Below are 13,992 nucleotides of genomic sequence, written 5' to 3' on the forward strand. Positions count from 1 at the left end.
GGGGGCATCCTCCTGGCTGCAGGGCCTTGCTTTGTCTCCTGCTCGTGGCATGGTGCAGGCAGTGTCCTGCCAGGATGCTGGACATCACCTCTGCTACTTCCTAGCACTGCCACGTGGGAGGTGGGACAGCTGTGTGCAGGTAAATGTGAGCACAGTGCTCATGTTCCTGTTTTCCTGCTCCAGTAAGGTGGGTTGTGTTTTGGTTTTTTTTTTCTCCCCCTCTTTTTTGAAGAGAGATTTTTATTCTTTTTTTTTTTTTTGCAGAGACTTTATGAATGGAATATATGCAATAGAAGACAGACTTGGTCTCTTGAACAGAGCTGGGGTTCAGATTCCTCTTTGAAATAAAATACCCCAACTATTTTCTTACCTATTTATATAATGGTGAAGGCCTTTCGCAGGACGAAGTTCTGCTATTTTTTTCAGTGTTTCAGACCTAATTATTACTTCCATTCTCATCTGGACGGGTGAACATTTCCATTTCAGAGCTCCATCTTTGCCTGGCAGCACACGGGGCCGGGTGAGAGATGTCACACTTCCAAGTGAACAATAAAATCGTTTTGATGCCAGATGTGACGTTTTACACGCAGGGATATGCCTGTGTGTGCTCGGGGGTGGGACATGGGGCTTTCTTCGAGGTGGGGATTTGATGCTGGGGGTGGTTTTGTGCTTTGCCCTCCTCCTTGGTGCTGAGGAAACAGCAACAGACGGCACAACACACGGGTGTTGCTTAGCAGTGGCTTTGAAGCTGGGGGCAAAGGAAGGAGGGAATAAGGAAAGCGAGGGGGACAGTTGAGGACTTGTGTCCCCAGAGCTCATCAAGGAGCCTCGGTGTGGCTCTGGCGTGGATGTTTTCAGAAGCCAGACTATGCCAGCAGTGCTGCAAAGCCTCAATCCTACTCACTAACCCCCTCCGTGACCGATAATCCGTGGCTCAGCGGGGAGGGGAAAGGGCATTTTCTCTCCTCGCGGGGCAAGCAGAGGCTGGGAGGGCAAATCCACACCCCAGGGTTTGCAGGGGAGCAACTTCCACGCCTTGTTTCCTTGCATCCCCCGGTGGGGATGCGCGTTTTGAGGTGGCACTGATTTGTCGGAGCGTTTCAGCCCTTCGTGGGGGTGCAGAAAGCAGCACCTCCTCCCCGTTACCCCCGGGGGTCTTCCTTTTCCACGTGGCAGCGATGGAGCAGCCTCCACAGCCAGAGGCTTCCCATAGCAACCTGGCATGCTCCACCCAACACTTCTTCCTGCCAGAGCCGACTCCTGCGCCCTAATGAGCTTAACGAGGCCGTGCTTCGTTATGACCTAACCCAAGGGCTCCTCTCTCCTGGGCTCCTATGGGATAGCGGAGCTCTGCGTCTCGGGGAAGCTGAGCGTCGGAGCAAAGTAAGTGCGTCTCCACTGCTTTTGGCTGCAGGGCTGCACGGCACCGCTCGTTTATTGCAGTCGCAGATGAATCCTTTCTCTTTTTTTGCTTTTTTTTTTTTGCTCCGCGGGCAAAGAGCTCGGTCGCTTAATTTGAATTGCAAAGCTCTGGTTTTGCAGCAGAGCAGGGAAGGCATTAGGACCCCTGAGGCACGCGGACGCAGCCAGGAAGAGGAGGGCCCGCAGCCTGGGAGGGGAAAATGAGGGTTTCGGGCTAATCCCAACCACGCATCCTCTTTCCGCTTGCCGAGCGGAAGCAAAGCCCTAAAAAAGCAGAGCGGGATGGAGACGCGGATCTGCTGAGAGCAAAGCAAAAAGGATTGGGGAGTGGGGGGGGGGGGGGGGGACACGCAGCCGGTCCCGCTTTGCGGTTTGCACGGAGCAACTGTTGCACGGACGGATCCGGAGTTTGCAAAGCGGTGAAGTTGAGCTCTCTCCGCCCCAAACCCCCCCCCCCCACCCCCCCCCGCAGGCTCCGAGGCCATGGCCTCGCTGCTGTCCGTCCAGGAGGAGAACCGCATCCTGCAGCAGGAGCTGTCTCGCGTCGAGGACCTGCTGGCTCAGAGCCGCGCCGAGCGCGACGAGCTGGCCATCAAATACAACGCCATCAGCGAGCGGGTAGGTCGGCCCAAAATACACCTTTTTCAACCCCAAAAATGTGCCTTTCCTCGGCGGCATCACTCGGAGCTGCTGAGGACCCTGCGGTGCTTGCAGGGCAGCGGATGGAGATCCAGCCCCCGGCGTGCCGGGGCTTGCAGGACAACAAAGCGTTCCCCTTTCCTTCAGCTCAGAGCTTTCTTGTTTTGTTGGGCTTTTTTTTGCAACTGTGGCACTGGGAGAAGAATGAGGGCTTTGGGCTTTGGTTGCCCGGGGAGATGTGAAACTCAAGCTGCACCACTCTGGGGTCAGTATGGCTCTGGGGTTTTGCCCCTTTGTGCTGAAAGAAGAGAGCCAAGAGCCAAAAAATGCCCACGTGGACGTTGCTGCTTCCCGTTCCCTGCACTGAAAGACACTTTATCCATTGGCCAACCCGATGCAAACCCAAAGTTGGGTTTATTATCCGCGTGTGGCAGCCAATTCCCCATTGTTTCTTTCTCGTTGCCGTCTCCTATTGCATCTCAAGCACAAAACACCAGGGCCCCCGCCCCGTGTTGCTTCAACCCTCCGGGGCTCATCCAAAGGGAGGATGAGTTGATCCAAGCTGGGATGCTTGCACCTGGGGGTGTTGCACGCACGAAGGGCTGACGCTGGCTTGCAGCTGGAGCAATCCCTGCGGCTGGAAGCGGGCGAGCAGGAGGCGGCCGAGGGCCGGAGCCTGGCACAGCACAACATCGAGCTGCGGCGGCTGCTGGACGAGGAGCAGGCTGCCTACAAGCGCAAGCTGCAGGCGTACCAGGAGGGCCAGCAGAGGCAAGCACAGCTGGTGCAGAAGCTGCAAGCCAAGGTGGGTGCACGCCGGGGACGCGGGAACGCTTTGGTGGGGGTCGGGCTGGATGTCACCGCGTCGTCCCCAGGTGCTGCAGTATAAGAAGAAATGTGGCGAGGTGGAGCAGCAGCTGCTGAGGAAGGAGACAGAGCTGGAGCAGGAGAGGCTGACGGTGCGTAATGTCCTCTGTGTGTCCCCACGTGACCCCCACGGCCACCCCCCCATGCACAGGGAACGATGTCCCCGCAGAGCCAGCCGGAGGAGGAGAGCCCCAACGAGCTGGAGAACGCGCTGATCCGACTGGAGGAGGAGCAGCAAAGGTGTGCTGGGGTCCCCCGTGGGGCTGGTGGCTGTGGGACCCCCCCCGTTCCTCCCAGCATCATCATCCTCAGCCCTGTGCTGCCCAGGAGCTGCAGCCTGGTGCAGGTGAACTCGATGCTGCGGGAGCAGCTGGAGCAGGCCAACGTGGCCAACGCGGCGCTGAGCGAGGACATCCGCAAGCTGACGGCCGACTGGGCACGGGCACGTGGGGAGCTGGAGCAGCGTGAGGCCCAGTGGAGGAGGGAGGAGGAGGTCAGGGCTGTGGGGCGCTGCAGGGGGACACGCAAAGCCGAGGGGTGACGTGGGGGGGACTGAGAGCGAGGGGTGCAAGGATATGGCGAGGTGGAGGGATGCAAGGTGCAGGATGCTGCGCGGAGGACTGGTGGATGCGTGGGATGTTGCATGCAGAGGGTGCTGTGTGGATCATTATTGGGGGGTGCAGTGGGTGGTGCGTGGGGAGATTGAAAGCGGAGGGGTGGAGGGATGTTGCGGGGTGGAGGGTTGCATGGTGCAGAGATGTGGGACTGTTGGGTTGTTGCGTGGAGAGGAAGTTGGGGATTCAGAGGATGTTGTGTGGAGAAATGCAAAGCAGGGGGACGGAGAGGGGCGCAGAACCATGGGGTCACTGCACAGAGAAGAATTAGGGGCGCAGGGAGAGATGCAAAGCGAAGCAGTGCTGCATGCGTGGGAAGGTTGTACAGAGTTGGTGCTGGAGCAGCAGGGGATGGTGCGCGGGGCAGGACCGGGCGCTGTGGTGTTGCTGCTGAGCTGCAGAGCGTTGTGAGCACGCTCTGCTCCGTCCCCTTGCAGTCCTTCAACGCCTACTTCAGCAACGAGCACGGCCGCCTGCTCACGCTCTGGAGGCAGGCCGTGGCCTTCCGCCGCCACTTCGGCCAACTGCGAGCCGCCACCGAGAGGTCAGCGGGGCTGCGAGGGCCGGGTTTGGGGCGGCGAGACGCGGGCTCACCCCTCTCCTATCCCCTATTCCCTCTGCAGAGACCTGGCAGAGCTGGGGCAGGAGGTGAGCCGTGCCGGCCGCGCTGCCCACGCCGCCTGCGTGCAGCTGGGAGCCCACCTGCAGCTGGCCGAGGGCCGGGCCGGAGCGGTGCGGGAGCAGCAGGCGCAGCAGCTGGCACAGCTGGAGGAGCAGCTGGCAGCACGGGGCCGCGATGCTGAGCGGGAGAGGGCAGTGCTCGGGGACAGGTGGGGTGCTATGGGGTGCTGTGAGGTGCTCTGGGGTGCTGCGTGGGGCTGAGCACCGTCTCGCCCAGGCTGGCGGAGCTGACAGCGGCGCTGCAACGGCTGCGGGAGGAGGGAGGTGAGAAGGAGCGGGCAGTGCAGGCGCTGACGGTGCAGCTGCAGAAGATGGTGAGTGTGCGTCGCCGTGCGAGGGTGTGTGCACGCTGCAGGTTGTGTGCTTCACTGCAGCTGTGTGTTGTGCAGGAGGCATCCCGTGCTCAGGAGCCATCGGCAGAGGACGTGCAGGCGTTGCGTGCAGAGCTGGAACTGCTGCACCAGACACTGCAGGACATCACCCAGGTGCCACCCTACACCCCCCTCTGCGCTCCCAGTGCTGCCAACCCCTCCGTGCCTCAGTTTCCCCTCCTGCAGCAGTGACGCTGTCCCTGTCCCTTGCAGGCAGTGCTGGCTGATGACCATGGCACCCCCACGGAGCCTCCCAGGTTGCCCTGCTGCAGCCTCTCACCTGCCGGATCCGCAGCCATGCTGGGAGCTGTGCACGGTGCCCTGCGCCGGCGGCACATCCAGCTGCAGGTGGGTGAGGGGTGCAGGGGGGGTGGGGGATGGGTGGATGGACATAGGGATGGATGTGGGGGTGGGTCAGTGGGTGGATGGACAGATATGGGGATGAGTGGATGAACGTGGCAATGGATGGGTGAGTGGATGGATGGACATGGGGATGGATGTACGTAGGGATCGATGGGTGGAGGGATGGAATGGAGTAGAATGTAGGGCAGATGAACGTGGAGATGCACAGATGGGTGTGGGAATGGATGGATGATAGAGGATGGATTGATGGGAGGATGAATCATGGAAGTGAATCGTTAAAGTTGGAAAAGACCACTAAGGTCTTCTAGTCCAACTGTTATCTGGAGGATGGAGGATAGGTGGATGTGGGCATGGCTGGATACTTGGAAAGTGGATGGAGGGGAATAGGTGGGAGATGGATATGGGGACAGATGGATGGAAGGATAGATGTGAAAGTGGTTGAAAGAGGACAGAAGGATGGAAGGATGGAGGATAGATGGGTGGGAGGATGGAGGCAGGGAGAGAATGATAGGGGAAGGGCTGGAGGGAAGATGGATGGAAGGAGTGTGCATGGATAGAAGAGAATAAGGGACAAATGGATGTGGGAATGGATGGTGGGGGGGTGGAAGGAGGAGGGTGGATGGGAACAAGTGGATGTATGGACCACAGATGGAAGGGTGGAAGATAGGATGGATGGCTGGATGAGCAGAGGATGATGGAGGTTGACTGCTGTTCCCCTGCCCCCAGGAAGCCCGGGAGGTGTTGGGGAACTTGCGTCGGGAGTTGGGGGACAGCGAGAGCCGTCGTGCTGCCCTGGAGCAGCAGCTGGAGCAGCTCAGTGCTGAGGCCGGGAGCTGCCGGCAGGCGCAGGATGAGGCCACCCGTGAGGCCGCCCGCCTGCGTGCTGACACCGAGCTCCTGCGCAGGTACTGCTGTGTGTCCATCCAACCATCTGCATGTGGCATGTGCCCATCTCCATGCTTTTGTCCATCCCCTGCGTGCACTCCACTGTGTAAATCTGTCTGCAGTGAGCAGGGCCGCACTGAGCAGGCGCTGGTGGCTGAGCAGGCACGGGTAGGAGCTCTGCAACGCAGTGAGGCTGAGCTGCAGCTCCGGGTCCGGGAGCTGGAAGAGCAGAGGGACGAGGCCAGACAAGCAGCAGAGGCTGCACGACAGCAGCTGGAGCACAGGTGGGGACTGCTGGCTGCTGCAGAATAGGGGGTACTGCCGAGCCCTAACGTGGGTGTTGCAGCTTTCCAATGTGAGCTCCCACTGTGGGTGCTGCAGCACGCAGCAGCTGGAGCAGCTGGAGGGGCAGAGGGCAGCGGGGCAGCAGGAGCTGCTGCGGGCACGGGAGGCTCTGAGCCGGGCACAGCTGGAGGCAGAGGTGGCACGAGGAGAGCAGGTGGTGCTGGGTGAAGCGTTGGCACAGGTGAGTGACCAAAGCTGTTGTGCATTCTCCCTGGGGTCAACTACGTTCTCAGGTCTCATGTGCATACCTAAACCCCATGGGTATGCATCCTGGGGGCATTCGGGTCCCCGGAACCGATGTGCATCCTCCCCAGAGCCAAGCACATCCCCAAACCCCATACCTATCCCCAAACGCCCCATACATTCACCAGATTCTTTGAGCATCCTCCCTAGGAACATCTGCATCCCCAGACCCTGTGCACGTCCCCAAATCCTTTGTTTCTCATCCTTGGGGGCACATGTATCTCTAAACCCCACATACCTTCTCCCTGGGGGCATCCAGGTCCCCAAATCCCATGTGCATCCTTCTGGGGACCATCCACATCCCTTAACTCCATAGACATCCCCAAGCCCCACTGTCCATCCTCAAGCCCCCTTGTGCATCCCCAAGCCCCATGCACGCCCCAAGCCCCACGTGCATCGCTCTGGGCTCCCACCAGGCACAGGGCAGTGGTGCAGAGCTGGAGGCAGCACTACGGGATGCCCGCACGCAGGAGGCCCGGCTGCGGGATGCTGCAGCACGGAGCAGCGAGCTGGCTGCCAGCCTGGCACGAGACAAGAGAGAGCTGAGCCGGGCACTGGTGGGGCTGGAGGAACAGCACGAGGCTGACAGCGAGGCCAGGAAGGAGCTGGAAGGGCTGAAGGCTGAGCTGGGGCGACTGGAGCGTGGCTGCAGGGATGGAGAGGCCGAGAGGATGGAGCTGGAGCGGGCACGGAGAGCGGCGGAGAGGAACTGCGAGGGGCTGCGGGCTGAGCTGCGGGAGCTGCGTGGGGAGCTGCAGAGGATGAGGGAGCAGCTGGGGCAGGTGTGGGGCTGGGGAAGCTGGGAGGGTGTGCGGAGGGATTGAGAGGATGCACGGGGCAGTAGTGAGGGTGCTGGGGCCATCGGGTGGGGCGTGGTGTAGTTGGGAATGATGGAGAGGATGCAGGAGGCAATTGGAAATGACGGAATGAAACTGGGATGGGGCGGTTGGGAGGACTGGGAAAGATGGTGAGGAGAGGACGCGTGGGGGTACCAGGGGGTACCTGCTGGAACTGGGAAGGATGCAGTGCTACCGGAGCGTCCCAGTGAAGCACCCGGTGCCGGTGCAGGCTGAGCGGGATCAGCACGCGGCGGGGGAGGCCCTGGTGCAAGCACGGGGAGAGCAGCAGCGGCTGAGTGCAGAGCTGGAGCGCAGCATGCAGGAGTGCGAGGGGCTGGCTAAGGAGGGGGCCAGCCTGGGGGTCCAGCTGCACGCCGCCCAGCGCGACGCTCGTGACCGTGCCCGGGAAGCTGATGGGCTCAGGTGGGTACAGCTGGATCCACGCAGTGTCCCATCCCACTGATGTCCGGCAGCTGTGCTGTCGCACTGTCCCTGCAGGGCGGAGAAAGCTGTGTTGGAAACGAACCTCTTTGAGGTGCAGGAGCAGCTTGGGCAGCTGAGCACTCGCAGGCAGCAGCTGGAGGCCGAGGGACGGGGCTTGCGGCTGGCCAGGGATGGGCTGCTGGGTGAGCGGGTGGGGGTCACCCCACATATCTGCTTGGTTGGGGGTGGTCGCGTCGCTTTTGGGGCCGCCATCCTTGGTCACGTCACTTAGCTCGGCTCTGGGAGGCCGCACCCTCGATCGCATCGCTTATCTGCCCCTTTCTGGGGCTGATGTCACTTCTGATCATGTCATTTCTCAACTTTTGGGGCTGGCAGAGGAGCTGGGTGCAGCGCGGCAGCGGTTGGAGGTGGCACAGGAGGAGGTGGTGTCCCTGCGCAGGACCCGGGAGGAACACGAGGGCGAACTCGAGCGGCTGCGGAGAGAGAAGGTGGGCACCGGGGGGGGGGGGGGGGGTTTGCAGGGTAAGGCTGATGTGGGGAGGGAGCGCTGGTTTTAGGAGGGTGGTGATGCTGTTTGGGGTGCCACTGATTTTGGGGTGTTGTCGGTGCTGTTCTGGGGCACTGCAGGAGGAGCTGGACGCGGAGCAGGGCCGGCTGGCACGGGAGCAGCAGGAGATGGCAGCAGAGCTGGCAGCAGCACGGAGGCAAAGGGACGAGGGGGTGCTGCGTGCTGAGAGCGAGAAGCAGCAGGTGGGTGCCGGGGGGGTCCCTGCTGCGTGCCCGCTGTCCCCGCTGAGTGCATCCCCGTGCAGGCACTGGCACTGAAGGAGGAGGAGAAGGCAGCGCTGGCAGGGACGCTGGCAGGGCTGCAGCAGAGCCTGGCTCAAGCTACAGCTGAGCTCGAGCGGCAGCGGCACGAAGCTGCGAGCTGGCAGCAGCAGCAGCAGGTGGGTGCATAGCAAGGACACCCCCGTGGCAAGCTCCACGCTCTTGGACGCCCTCTTCCCATTGCAGATCGCCAATTCCCGCTGCCACACCCCTCTCCCCCCCTCTCTGAGCCCCCAGCCCCACACGGCTCTGCTCACCCTGCCTCCTCCAGCACCGCTCGGCGGAGCTGCGTGCTCTGCAGGCGCAGTTGGAGGCAGCAGCAGAAGCCCACACACGCGAGGCCACAGCTCTCCGTGAGCAAGCAGCATCAGCATCCCAGCAGCGTGACAGTGCCCTGCGAGACGTGAGCCCCCCCCCATCCCTTCCCGTCTCTCCCTCACCCCGGTTGCTCCGTAACCCCATGGCATCCCCTGGTGCAGGTGGAAGAGGCACGGGCACAGCTGGCTCTGGAGGTGGAGGCACGGGCAACGGGGCAGCGGGCGCTGCTGAGGGCACAGCGTGAGGTGCAGGAGGGGCGAGAGGGGCGCGAGGAGCAGCGCAGGATGGGGATGGAGGCACGCAGGGCACTGGGGGATGCTGCCAGGGAGCAGGAAGCACTACGGCGCTCCAACGAGCAGCTGCGGGCGGCACTGCGGCGCAGCGAGGGGCAGCGCATCAGGTGTGGGGCGGGGGGATGTGTGGGGTCAGAGTGATGCTCGGTGTTGGGGGATGTTTGGGGCTGGGGGTGTGCTTGGGGTTGGGGAAGAGAAGGATGCTCGGGCCGTAGAGCAGGGTGCTGAGGTTAGGGGATGCGTGCATGATGAGGTTGGGAGATGCCTTGGATGGAGGGTGATGCTTGGTGGCGAGGGGTGGTGAAGTTCCTTGGAGTGGGATGCTCAGAGCTGGAGGATGTGTGGGGACGGGATGGAATTCTGGAGATATCCAGGTCACCGCTGTGCCAGGGTTGGGGTGCCTTGCACGGCCCCCTCACCTTGACACCCCCCCAGCCTGCAGCGTGCAGCTGAGCAGCAGGAGCAGCGGCTGGCACTGGCAGAGGACGGGAGGGCAGCTGCAGGCAGGGAGGCAGAGGAGCTGCGTGCCGCCCTCCGTGGGCTGGAGCGCTCCCGCCTGGACGCCCGCCGTGAGCTGCAGGAGCTGCGCCGCCAGGTACAGGGGGGTGACAACAGGGGGATCCCCCCCCACACGCACATCTTGAGTCACAGCCTCCCCGCGTTACCTCCCCGGGGCAGGTGAAGGCTCTGGATAGCGAGAACAGCAAGAAGAGCAAAGAGGTGGAGGAGCTGCGGGCGCGCGTGGCACGGGAGGAGCTGCACGAGGAGGAGAGGCATCGCGAAGCCTTCGGCCTCAGGCAGAAGGTGGTGGAGAGCGAGGCCGGCGTGGAAGCCACCAGGAAGGAGGTGGGGCTGATCAAGCCCTCCTTGTCACCCTCGCTTGGTACCCCATGTCCCTAAGTGGCCCCACAGTGAGTGCCCTAGGTCGCTGAGTGCCCCTGCTCAGTCCCCTGCTGCCACAGCCACCCCATCACCCCACACTTTGTCTTCCACACCCCACTGCTGTGTGCCCTACATCCCTGGGGGTCCTCCATCCTCCACAGCCCTGGGCATTCCCCAAACCTCGTGGCTCCATCCTTTGCATCTCCATCACCGGGCGTCTCCCACGTCCCGCCATCCCATCCTTGCATCTCCACATCCCATCGCTCCGTCCTGTTGCTCCCCAGCTCCAGCAGCTGCACCGCAGGCTGGCAGAGACCGAGGCAGACTTCCAGCAGCGGGAGCGGGCGCTGTCCCGCAGCCTGGAGGAGGCTCGAGGCCACGAGAAGAAGCTGCTGGCTGACGCCCGCAACCTGAGGCTGAAGGCAGAGGCAGCTCGCGGTGAGGTGGCAGAGCTGAGTTTGAAGCTGAGTGCGGCTGAGGGCCGGGCACAGGGGCTGGAGGCTGAGCTGGCACGGGGCGAGGAGCGGCGACGTGCTGCGGAGATGCGCCTGAGCGGGCTGAGCTCGGCCCTGCGCTGCACCGTCGGTGTTGGACGGGCACGTGGCGGCTCCGCAGGCAAGGGTGAGGGTGGCACGGGGTGTGGGGCACTGGGGCGGGTGCTGGGTGCTCCATCTGGTTGGTTGTCCTCGTCACCCTGTCCCATTTCATCCCACTATCCCTTCCATACTACTCTGTCCTCTGCGGTCCTTCCCCTTTCCATCCCATCCCTCTCACCCCACCCTGTCCTCGTGCCACCTTGTCCCCTGCCATCCCACCCTGTCCCCATCTTCCAGCCGGACCCAGGAAGGGGACACGCACCCCCTGTTCACCCCCAGACCCCGATGCAGCAGCTGACCCCGAGGCAGTGCGTGCTGCCCTGCAGGATTTCCTACGCCAGCTGCAGGATGCCCAGCGGGAGAGGGTACGCCCCTCCCCCCCCCCCCAGGGTTTGCATCCCCAAAATCTGCCTTTCTCACCCCGTTTTCTCCCCCAGGAGGAGCTGCAGGTGCGGGTGTGCAGCCTGAGCAAGCAGCTGGCCGAGGCAGAGGTGCAGCGGGACAAAGCACTGCAGCTGCAGAAGCGAGTGGCTGAGAGCAAGGAAGGTGATGGGGCATTTTTGGGGTGGCTTTCCTCCAGCGGTGTGGGGCTGGGTGCTGCACAGCAGCGTCACCACCTCCATGCAGCGTGTGTGGCTGCTCAGGGTGTGGGCACGCCGTGGGGCTGCGGGGGAGACAGGTTGTGGGGCGGGGTGATGGTGCTGAGCCCAAACGCCGCACGTTTCCTGCGCTTTCCCCGTGTGCTTCCCCAAAATCGTAGCAGAAAGATGAAAGAATATGAGCAAATATACCCCGGCACTGCGGTAACTGGTGCAACCCCAGTAAAAACGTGCGTGCCCCAGAAACCCCAGTGCATGCACGGAGGTTTGCAAGCCCCGCTCTGGCTGTGGCAGGGTGGCAGGGCTCCGAAGGCAAGCAGGCAGCACTGCTGCTGCAGGAGGAGTTGCTGCAGCAGGGGGAGCGCGAGCGCCGGCTGCTGCTCGAGAAGGTGTCTGCGCTGGAGCACAGCTTGCACGCTGCTGAGGGCGAGTGCCAGGCTGCCCAGGTGGGCACCAAGGTGAAAACCCCTCCTTTCCCTCCCTGAGCAGCCCTTCTGCTGCCTTGCATCCGGGCTGCACGCGAAATGATGTGCAGCTGTGAGACTTGTGTACAGATGGCATGCCAGGGGGCGAGCCAGGTTGCGTGGGAGATGCGCCGAAACTGCATGTCTGCTTTTTGCGTGCCAGCTGCTTGCAAGCTTGCGTAGCAGATGCATGCAAACCAGACGTAAGCCGCTTGCAGGCTGGCACGCAAGGTGCTTGCAAGCTTGTGCACGGCCTGCACGAATGCTGCTTGCTGCCTGAAACCTTGCATTCAGTCTTGCACTAGTGCTGCACGCCAGCTTGCACGCACTGCTCTGTCTCTTCCAGGAGAAGCTGAGTGCGCTGCTGGCAGCCAAGGGCACCTCAAAGGACCCTGCACAGGGCACGCCAGGTGCCAGCAGCAGCGCAGCCCTGCAGCAGCTGCAAACCGCCTTGGCTGCAGGCGAGCTCAACCGCCGGGCGCTGCAGGTGTGAGAGAGCACCTCGGGGTGCAGTGGGAGGGGACCCACCCGGCCTCGCGTCACCGCGCGCGTCCCCACGCAGGAGATGCTGGATGCGGCGCGGGAAGAGCGCGGGGTGCTGCGGGAGCAGCTGCGGGCACTGCAGGAGGAGCGTGCAGCACTGGAGCTGCGCAGGGAGGAGCTGGAGGCGCAGGTCCGGCGGCTGCAGGAGGTGGGAGAGCAACAGCAGCTGCCCCTGCCATGACACACGCAGCCCCCGCGCAGCTCCTTCTGCTCTGCTGAGCAGCATCCTGTTACCCCACGCATTGCTGTGTAGCTCCGTGCCATCACCCTATGACCTTGTGCGGTACCCTACCACCCCTTGCGGCACTCTGTTCCCTAGTGCATCGCCCTGTAGCCCCAGGCAGCACCCCACAGCCGTGCCCACCTTGCAGAGCCAGCAGCAGCAGGACGAGGAGGAGGCAGCAGCGCTGCGGGGGCTGCGGGCGGAGCAGCGGGGGCTGCAGGAGCGCGTGGGCAGCTTGCAGCGTGCCATGGCTCAGCTGGAGGCTGAGAGACGTGAGGCTGAGCGCCGTGCCCTGCGCCTCGAGAAGGACAACTGCGCCCTGAAAAGAACCCTGGAGAAGGTGAGCGCCCAGCTGCGTGCCCTGCGAGCGTGGTGGTGGTTTCCCAGTGCGATGTGAGTGATGCACGTCTCTGATCCACTCTGCACAGTAGATGAGTGTGTGTGCGTGTGTGTGTGCTGTGCGAGGTGTACAACAAGGCGTCGCACGTGCACTTGATTACATGTACGTGGTGCACCAGAGCACGAGTGCAACAAAACACAGCACGTACATGTGCGTGCGTGTGCGTGTGTGTGTGTATAGTGCCCTGCAGCGAGGTGTGCAGTGATGCACAGCACGTACACGTGTGCGAGGTGTGCAGCTCAGCGTAGCCCGCACTGGTGCCATGCACTGGAGCAAGGCGTGCAGCAGAGCGACGCTTCGCATCCTTACGCAGGTGGAGAGGGAGAAGCTGAAGACACACGAAGCCTCGCTGAGGCTGGCTCTGCAGAAGGGCCGCCTGGACCGCTCGCTGGGCACGTCGGAGCAGCAGCTGGCAGAGGCACAGCGACGCGTTCGAGTGCTGCAGGCGCGTGGCACGGGGCTGCTGCCTGCACCTTAGGTTGCACGGCGGTGCTGCTGGGCTCATCCTGCTGCGTGGAGGTGCTGCTGCACGCAGGGGGATGCTGCTGGCTTGTTCTTTGGGGTGACCCTTCCCTTTCCCCCCCCCCACCACCACCACCAGGCACAGGTCTCAGCGCTGGAGCAGAGCTCTGGGGCTGCACGGGAGCCAGCAGCAGAGCCGTGGGGGGCACAGAAGTCACGTCGTCACTCCCGCAGCATTTAGGGCGAGGAGCAGCACAGCGTCCACACAGCGTTCCCAAACCCCACTCTTTATTTTTTTGACCAAGAGCAGCACTTTACCCCCCCCCCCCCCCCCCCAATTCCCCATCAATCTATTTTTGATACAGCTTGGGTTTTTTTCCCCCCCTCCTTTTTCTACGGTGTTTTTATAACTAACGTTTGGCAATGGGATGTTTTTTAACCCATATGGACGCGATGGGAGCACTGGGGCTCCCCAGACTGGTGCTGACTGGGGTACCCGTCCCACACCTGGATCCCACGTGGCACAGGGAGGGTCCTCTCTTTTCTATTGCATTTTTTGGAGGCTGGTTTGATATCGGTGCTATGGGTCAACCCAACGTGGCCCCCCAACTCTTGTCCATCCCCTCTAACCCTCCATTAAACGTATGGAAAGCCAACCTGGTGGCACTCAG

At 62.6% G+C, this 13,992-nt stretch overlaps 1 protein-coding gene across 4 annotated transcripts; it reads left to right on the plus strand.

Moving 5' to 3' along the window:
- Positions 1–1,238: 1,238 nt before the first annotated feature.
- On the plus strand, positions 1,239–13,649 carry CROCC (ciliary rootlet coiled-coil, rootletin). Of its 4 annotated transcripts, XM_065738078.1 has the most exons (33): positions 1,239–1,383; positions 1,895–2,040; positions 2,681–2,866; positions 2,937–3,020; positions 3,098–3,168; positions 3,256–3,421; positions 3,980–4,086; positions 4,166–4,372; positions 4,441–4,537; positions 4,613–4,708; positions 4,808–4,942; positions 5,684–5,862; positions 5,965–6,126; positions 6,224–6,368; positions 6,847–7,212; positions 7,499–7,692; positions 7,768–7,895; positions 8,089–8,201; positions 8,341–8,463; positions 8,526–8,660; positions 8,813–8,944; positions 9,021–9,259; positions 9,588–9,747; positions 9,831–9,998; positions 10,319–10,655; positions 10,868–10,995; positions 11,068–11,176; positions 11,524–11,675; positions 12,040–12,180; positions 12,256–12,384; positions 12,608–12,799; positions 13,173–13,298; positions 13,455–13,649. In XM_065738078.1, exons 2-33 carry the CDS (start codon positions 1,906–1,908, stop codon positions 13,560–13,562), a joined length of 4,950 nt encoding a protein of 1,649 aa, XP_065594150.1. In that variant the 5' UTR covers positions 1,239–1,383; positions 1,895–1,905; the 3' UTR covers positions 13,563–13,649. The 4 variants fall into 4 exon arrangements, with proteins under 4 accessions (XP_065594150.1, XP_065594153.1, XP_065594152.1 ...); XM_065738081.1 differs by lacking the exons at positions 10,868–10,995; positions 11,524–11,675; positions 12,256–12,384; ... (1 more) ...; positions 13,173–13,298; positions 13,455–13,649 and having other exon boundaries at positions 12,040–12,094; XM_065738080.1 differs by lacking the exons at positions 10,868–10,995; positions 12,040–12,180; positions 12,256–12,384; ... (1 more) ...; positions 13,173–13,298; positions 13,455–13,649 and having other exon boundaries at positions 11,524–11,591.
- Positions 13,650–13,992: the final 343 nt, after the last annotated feature.

Source organism: Cyrtonyx montezumae, unplaced genomic scaffold (assembly GCF_038088225.1).
Source record: "Cyrtonyx montezumae isolate F1298 unplaced genomic scaffold, pur_monq_1.0 scaffold_21, whole genome shotgun sequence".
Taxonomy (NCBI): domain Eukaryota; kingdom Metazoa; phylum Chordata; class Aves; order Galliformes; family Odontophoridae; genus Cyrtonyx; species Cyrtonyx montezumae.

Bases quoted from the DNA above. Each gene is read 5' to 3' on its own strand.
- CROCC (XM_065738078.1), top strand. From the start codon at position 1,906: ATGGCCTCGCTGCTGTCCGTCCAGGAGGAGAACCGCATCCTGCAGCAG. The intron at 8,945-9,020 runs GTGAGCCCCCCC...CCCCTGGTGCAG, and splicing joins GTGACAGTGCCCTGCGAGAC to GTGGAAGAGGCACGGGCACA. The intron at 11,177-11,523 runs GTGATGGGGCAT...TGGCTGTGGCAG, and splicing joins AGTGGCTGAGAGCAAGGAAG to GGTGGCAGGGCTCCGAAGGC.